At 38.0% G+C, this 7,628-nt stretch overlaps 3 protein-coding genes across 3 annotated transcripts in view; all 3 read left to right on the top strand.

Moving 5' to 3' along the window:
• Positions 1 to 7,628, top strand: part of LOC124284772 (gastrula zinc finger protein XlCGF8.2DB-like) — a 54,480-nt gene that overhangs the window by 7,062 nt on the left and 39,790 nt on the right. The gene's annotated exons all lie outside the window — the stretch shown is intronic.
• Positions 16 to 1,187, top strand: LOC124284773 (zinc finger protein 3-like). Its single transcript, XM_046720888.1, has 2 exons — positions 16 to 189; positions 442 to 1,187. Exons 1-2 carry the CDS (start codon positions 16 to 18, stop codon positions 1,057 to 1,059), a joined length of 792 nt encoding a protein of 263 aa, XP_046576844.1. The 3' UTR covers positions 1,060 to 1,187.
• On the top strand, positions 4,067 to 6,966 carry LOC124284777 (zinc finger protein 271-like). The gene has a single exon (XM_046720892.1). The coding sequence runs from the start codon at positions 5,224 to 5,226 to the stop codon at positions 6,265 to 6,267; it is 1,044 nt and encodes a 347-aa protein (XP_046576848.1). The 5' UTR covers positions 4,067 to 5,223; the 3' UTR covers positions 6,268 to 6,966.

Raw genomic sequence — 7,628 nt, 5'->3', positions numbered from 1 at the left:
ACTCTGTATAATCACATGAGTCTTTACAGTGGAATCAAGCCTCATCAGTGCAATATGTTTGAAATACCATTTACACAATCAGGTCACCTGCAGAATCACATGAGGACTCACAGTGGAATCAAGCCTCATCGCTGCATTGTGTGTGAGAAAACATTTACAAAATCAAGTGACCTGCAGGAACACATGAGGGTTCACAGTGGAATCAAGCCTCATCGCTGCATTGTGTGTGAGAAAACATTTACACAATCAGGTCACCTACGGAGACACATGAGGATTCACACAGGAATTAAGCCTTATGAATGTGTTGAATGTGGGAAAAAATTTACAATTTCAAGTAATCTGCAGACACACATGAGGTTTCACAGTGGAATCAAGCCTCATCGCTGCATTGTTTGTGAGAAAACATTTACATGTTCAGGTAGTCTGAAGACGCACATGAAGATTCACACAGGAATCAAGCCCTATGAATGTAATCTATGCTTGAAAAAATTTGCACGATCAGATAACCTGCAGAGACACATGAGGATTCACAGTAGAATCAAACTTTATGAATGTATCGAATGCTTGAAAACATTTACATGTTCAGGTGATCTGAAGACACACATGAGTATTCACACAGGAATCAAGCCCTATGAATGTAATGTATGCTTGAAAAAAATTACACGATCAGATAACCTGCAGAGACACATGAGGATTCACAGTGGAATCAAGCCTTATGAATGTATCAAATGCTTGAAAAATTTTACAGAATCAAGTCAACTGCAGACACACATGAGGATTCACAGTGGAATGAAACCTCATGAATGTATCAAATGCTTGAAAAAATTTACACGTTTAGGCAATCTGAAGGTACACATGAGGATTCACAGTGGAATCAAGCTCTATGAATGTATTGAATGCTTGAAAAAATTTACTCGATCGAGTAACCTGCAGAAACACATGAAGATTCACAGTGGAATGAAGCCTCATGAATGTGTTGAATGTGGGAGAAAGTTTACACGTTCAAGTGACCTTGAAGAACACATGAGAATTCACAGTGGAATTAAGCCTTATGGATGAGTTGAACATGGGAACAAATTTACAAAGACATACACGTGACGATTCACAGTGGAATCAAGCCTCATCAGTGCATTGTGTGAGAAAACATTTACACAATCAGGTAATCTTCAGAAACACATGAGTATTCACAGTGGAATCAAGCCTCATCAGTGGATTGTGTGTGAGAAAACATTTACACAATTAGATTGCGTGCAGAAACACATGAGGATTCACAGTGGAATCAAGCCCCATGAGTGCATTGTTTGTGAGAAAACATCCACACAGGAATCTGACCTTATCAATGTATTGAAAGTTTGAGGAAATTTACAAAATCAAGTAGCCTGCTGAATCACATTCCTGCTTGAATGTAGGGGGAAAATACGGAATCAGTTCATCTACACGCTCACAGGAGGATTCACAAAGGAATCACGCCTTTAGATTGTGTTGGATGTGTGACAAATGTCATGTACTCTACAGAATAACATGCAGATTCACTTTTCAATCAATCTGTGGACACTATCACTGTGTTTGGTTTAGAAAAGGATGTACACCTGCAAACTCCCTGAAGAAACGCGAAAGGATTCAAACTAGAATCCCGTCTGATTATTCTGAATATTAGTGTTGTGATGGAACTTTTAACTTTCTTTTCTGGATTGTGAATGGTATAAAATCCAAAATGTATGACAATGACTTTTTCAATTATTTACGCCATTTCAAAATTGTATGTCTTGTAGAAACATTTGTTGACAATATTTCCGATGTTGATTGGTAACATGACTATGATATCTTTTATAGCGCAGCAGTAAAATTGTCCGAGTTTGGACGACTCTCTGGTGGTGTCTGCGTATGTGTTCATCAATATCTCAGCAAATCTGAATTTGACAATTTTATATGTATCAAATTCATTAAGTTGATATTTCCAAACTGATATAGATATAATTTGATATGTACAAGCTGAATTAAATGTTCACAAATTCTGAAACCTATCATATGGCAACATAAAACAGATTTAATGCATAATAGGTGGACACTATGGACATAGCTTTAGTGTTTCACAAGTGGTGGCTGAAGGTTACACAGTGCAGCACAAACAAAGAAAATCTTTGAAACTTGTTCGCTCTCACTGAGAGGAATAACACCTTGTAAGATTCTAAAGTTCTTGATTTGCTTCATGACCCTTTCAACATGTATTCTTAAATTTGCAATTCTTCTTGTGCCCTCTACCTCTCTGGCAGTAAATTTAAAGTTCTTTTTGCCAACTCCATCTTTTCCACTTCTCTGTAATTTGCTTGTCAGAAATATTACCATCCCAGAGATTGCTGACATAAGTTATAACTTCAGATGGACTAATTCTAATGAAAACCTTCCATGTCATGTGACTCTTGTAATCAGAATACATGAGAGTTTTGTTGATAAGAGACTTGGGGGGTTCAGTATTGAGTTCAGTACAATCTATGATAACATGTGTTGTGGGGCATCTTGACTATAATGATCTCGGCAAGTTCTGTTGCACAGTGTCTTGTCAAGGCCAGTAGATAAGGAAGTTCAGGCCATGGTACATCTTCTCAATCCATGAATTGACAATGGTGCTAACTGTTGAAGCAGAAACTTTAAACCGCTTTGCTAAGTCTAAAACAAGAAGCCCTAAGCGAAGTCTGATAAATACCATGCAAAATTCATCTTTTAAGCTGAGTTTGTGTGGTCTGCCAAGATTACTAGTTGAACCATCATCTATCAGTTCATCCAAAAGTAAGTTGTATGCACTTTTATCCGGTAGACCAGTGTAAAACATCATTTCTTCATCTGTCAAATCATCTACAGTGAGCCAAGGCCTGTCGCTGTCATCTGTAGTTGTAAAGGCGAATGCACTTTCCTCTGTCTGTGTGCCTGTGGATACATGGGATACAAAACTGCTGCATGGGATGTCGGTTTGTGCGCTGGCATCTCTTACACATGGTGAAACTCCTACCTCCTGATGTTTGAAGTTAGTCGGGGGTGCTGGGTTCAACCCACCCTCCATAGTCATGCATCAGTACCGATAAATCAAGGCGTGATAACGAGGCAGGAGAGCTGAGACCAGCAGCATCTGTATGCAGTGTTGGGCCATGTTCCTCTTGCTGTCCTCCCTGATGTTCTCTCAGGTCCAAATGTCTGTGTCCTGCAGCTGGAAATCAAATCGGTATATAATCAATGTTAAAATTTCATATATGTGACACATCATGCACATAAAAAGAAAATGATCAATTTGATGTTTTAAAAACTATTTAGGCCAGTCCAAATCTTAATAAAAATAACTCAACCCATCACCTCACTTACCACATATTTGGATCTATTGATTATTGAATTTAAAAACATTTTTTTTACGGCTATTAAAAACTAAAATTCAACTTCGTATTTTAGGAAGGACATTGAATGGTTTGTCGTGTGGTGTGTTAGCTTTAACTGATAGTCAAATCGATATAATAATCAGCATGATCACTTTGAATATTTATGTTTGGTATCTAATGACTTTTTCTGTATTGATAGAATTTTCATTGAAATAGTGAACAGCTTTAATAAACGTAACTTTAAACCTACCTTGGTAGTTTTGAAGACTTTGTGTGCAAATATAGATGGCAGGTTTACTTCACGGGTGGGCCCATTCCCTCCCCTGGGGAAAATACACCTGCGTCCATGACTTTATGCTGAAGTTCTTCTGACTGATTCTTTACAACCAATTACTTCTTAGCTTCCGATGTTTTGATGATTTACCGGATGGGAAACATTGTAAACTTACAGTCCTGCCATTAACTACTTTTCCACTGTAACTGTGACAGCCAACAACACAACAATACGCCTTCCCAGACATACTGCCAAATTGCCAGCCTCAGTAAAGTGGTGCGCCCAACGCTCCGGAAGTGCCCTCCGCTGTGGAGCGCAGTGGTTTTCTGCTTTCACTTGATGGAGAGTTCTGACTTTTTCGGCACTTACTGCAAGAGGCTAATAAAATCACCCCGCTAAGTAGAATATAGTGTGTTGTGTAGGGAAAACATTTTTATGGTATCATGTTTGTTATACTACTAAAATGTCAAGCCATTATATTGTGTATGGGCTCTACCCTAGATGCTATAGGAGTGTGACAACCTTTCTTATGTTTTCAGTAAACACCATAACATCCACAGGTTAATGATGGAAGTTGAAAGCAATCCACAGAATCCTTTCTGTCGCTGAAGCCAATGAAATCTGTTAAAGTGTTTGCTGGAAACAGGATATATTAAAAAAGATATTTTATTGACACCTTGGAAACAGGTGATCTCAAGGAAGAACCCGCTATTGGAACCCTGGAAACTGGTGATCTCGTAAATGATCTAGTTATTGGAAGCAATTGTGGTCCAACAAGGCAGTTTCATATATGTAGTGAGTGCATGAAAACATTTTCTAAATCAGATGACTTGGAAAAAAATAATCTCTATCAAAGCGGAGCCTTATCAACATGTTGAATATTGGAAAACATTCACACTATCAGCTACTGTTTGGAAACGTGTAAAAACATTTTCACAATCAGATAATCTGCAGGCACATATAAAATTCTCTATCATGGCGGAGCCATATCAGAATAATTGCACAGATCGATGCTCATGCTGTTGATCACTGGATTGTCTGGTCCAGACTCGATTATTTACAGACCGCCTAAATATCAGCATGTTGAATGTAAGAGAACATTCACACTATCAGCTAATCCTGGCAAACATGTGGAAAACCATTTTCACAATCAGATACTCTGCAAACACACATCAGTATTCACTGTGGAACCAACCCTTACCAATGTGTTGAATGTGGGAAGAAATTACACTATCAGATACTCAGGAACCACATGAGGAGTCACAGTGGAATCAAATCTCACCAGTGCATTGTGTGTGAGAAAACATTTCCACAATCAGGTAGCCTGCAGAATCACATGAAGATTCCCAGTGGAATCACAGGTCAGCTAATCTTGGGAAATATGAGGAGAAATATTTTCACAATCAGATAATCTGCTGACACTGTGACACTGTGGAATCCACCCATACTCATGTGTTGAATGTGTAGAAAAACTCACAATCAGGGACTCTGTATAATCACATGAGGATTTACAGTGGAATCAAGCCTCATCAGTGCAATATGTTTGAAATACCATCTACACAATCAGATCACCTGCAGAATCACATGAGGATTCACAGTGGAATCAAGACTCATTGCTGCATTGTGTGTGAGAAAACATTTACAAAATCAAGTGACCTGCAGAATCACATGAGGGTTCACAGTGGAATCAAGCCTCATCGCTGCATTGTGTGTGAGAAAACATTTACACAATCAGGTCACCTACAGAGACACATGAGGATTCACACAGGAATTAAGCCTTATGAATGTGTTGAATGTGGGAAAAAATTTACAAATTCAAGTAATCTGCAGACACACATGAGGATTCACAGTGGAATCAAGCCTCATCGCTGCATTGTTTGTGAGAAAACATTTACACGATCAGGTAGCCTGCAGATACACATGAGTATTCACACAGGAATTAAGCCTTATGAATGTGCTGAATGTGGGAAAACATTTACACACTCTAAATATCTGCAGGCACACATGAGGATTCACAGTAGAATCAAACTTTATGAATGTATCGAATGCTTGAAAATTTTTACAGAATCAAGTCAACTGCAGACACACATGAGGATCCACACAAGAATCAAGTCTCATGAATGTATCGAATGCTTGAAAAAATTTACACGTTCAGGTGATCTGAAGACACACATGAAGATTCACACAGGAATCAAGCCCTATGAATGTAATGTATGCTTGAAAAAATTTGCACGATCAGATAACCTGCAGAGACACATGAGGATTCACAGTGGAATCAAGCCTTATGAATGTATCAAATGCTTGAAAAAATTTACAGAATCAAGTCAACTGCAGACACACATGAGGATTCACACAGGAATCAAGCCTTATGAATGTATCGAATGCTTGAAAAAATTTACACGTTCAGGCGATCTGAAGGTACACATGAGGATTCACAGTGGAATCAAGCTCTATGAATGTATTGAATGCTTGAAAAAATTTACACGATCGAGTAACCTGCAGAAACACATGAAGATTCACAGTGGAATGAAGCCTCATGAATGTGTTGAATGTGGGAGAAAGTTTACACGTTCAAGTGACCTTGAAGAACACATGAGAATTCACAGTGGAATTAAGCCTTATGGATGAGTTGAACATGGGAACAAATTTACAAAGACATACACGTGACGATTCACAGTGGAATCAAGCCTCATCAGTGCATTGTGTGTGAGAAAACATTTACACAATCAGGTAATCTTCAGAAACACATGAGGATTCACAGTGGAATCAAGCCCCATGAGTGGATTGTGTGTGAGAAAACATTCACACAGGAATCAGACCTTATCAATGTATTGAAAGTTTGAGGAAATTTACAAAATCAAGTAGCCTGCTGAATCACATTCCTGCTTGAATGTGGGGGAAAAATACGGAATCAGTTCATCTACACGCACACGAGAGGATTCACAAAGGCCTTTAGATTGTGTTGGATGTGTGACAAATGTCATGTACTCTACAGAATAACATGCAGATTCACTTTTCAATCAATCTGTGGACACTATCACCGTGTTTGGTTTAGAAAAGGATGTACACCTGCAAACTCCCTGCAGAAATGCGAAAGGATTCAAACTAGAATCCCGTCTGATTATTCTGAATATCAGTATTGTGATGGAACTTTTAACTTTCTTTTCTGGAATGTGAATGGTATAAAATCCAAAATGTATGACAATGACTTTTTCAATTATTTACGCCATTTCAAAATTGTATGTCTTGTAGAAACATTTGTTGGCAATATTTCCGATGTTGATTGGTAACATGACTATGATATCTTTTATAGCGCAGCAGTAAAATTGTTCGGACGACTCTCTGGTGGTGTCTGCGTATGTGTTCATCAATATCTCAGCAAATCTGAATTTGACAATTTTATATGTATCAAATTCATTAAGTCGATATTTCCAAACTGATATAGATATAATTTGATATGTACAAGCTGAATTAAATGTTCACAAATTCTGAAACCTATCATATGGCAACATAAAACAGATTTAATGCATAATAAGTGGACACTATGGACATAGCTTTAGTGTTTCACAAGTGGTGGCTGAAGGTTACACAGTGCAGCACAAACAAAGAAAATCTTTGAAACTTGTTCGCTCTCACTGAGAGGAATAACACCTTGTAAGATTCTAAAGTTCTTGATTTGCTTCATGACCCTTTCAACATGTATTCTTAAATTTGCAATTCTTCCTGTGCCCTCTACCTCTCTGGCAGTAAATTTAAAGTTCTTTTTGCCAACTCCATCTAAAAGTCCACTTTTCTCTGTAATTTGCTTGTCAGAAATATTACCATCCCAGAGATTGCTGACATAAGTTATAACTTCAGATGGACAAATTCTAATGAAAACCTTCCAAATCATGTGACTCTTGTAATCAGATACAGTTGATAAGAGACTTGGGGGGTTCAGTATACAGTTCAGTACAATCTATGATAACATGTGTTGTGGGACATCTTGA

Source organism: Haliotis rubra, unplaced genomic scaffold (genome assembly GCF_003918875.1).
Source record: "Haliotis rubra isolate DU_JTF1 unplaced genomic scaffold, ASM391887v1 Scf344, whole genome shotgun sequence".
Lineage (NCBI taxonomy): Eukaryota > Metazoa > Mollusca > Gastropoda > Lepetellida > Haliotidae > Haliotis > Haliotis rubra.
Note: the sequence above shows the minus strand (reverse complement) of the source record. Positions and strands in the feature narration are given on the sequence as shown.

What these genes read in the sequence shown, in the direction of transcription:
- LOC124284773 (XM_046720888.1), top strand. Translation starts at nt 16, where the DNA reads ATGAGTCTTTACAGTGGAATCAAGCCTCATCAGTGCAATATGTTTGAA. An exon ending in ACCTGCAGGAACACATGAGG is followed by an intron (nt 190 to 441) that starts GTTCACAGTGGA and finishes ACGCACATGAAG; the next exon opens with ATTCACACAGGAATCAAGCC.
- LOC124284777 (XM_046720892.1), top strand. Translation starts at nt 5,224, where the DNA reads ATGAGGATTCACAGTGGAATCAAGACTCATTGCTGCATTGTGTGTGAG.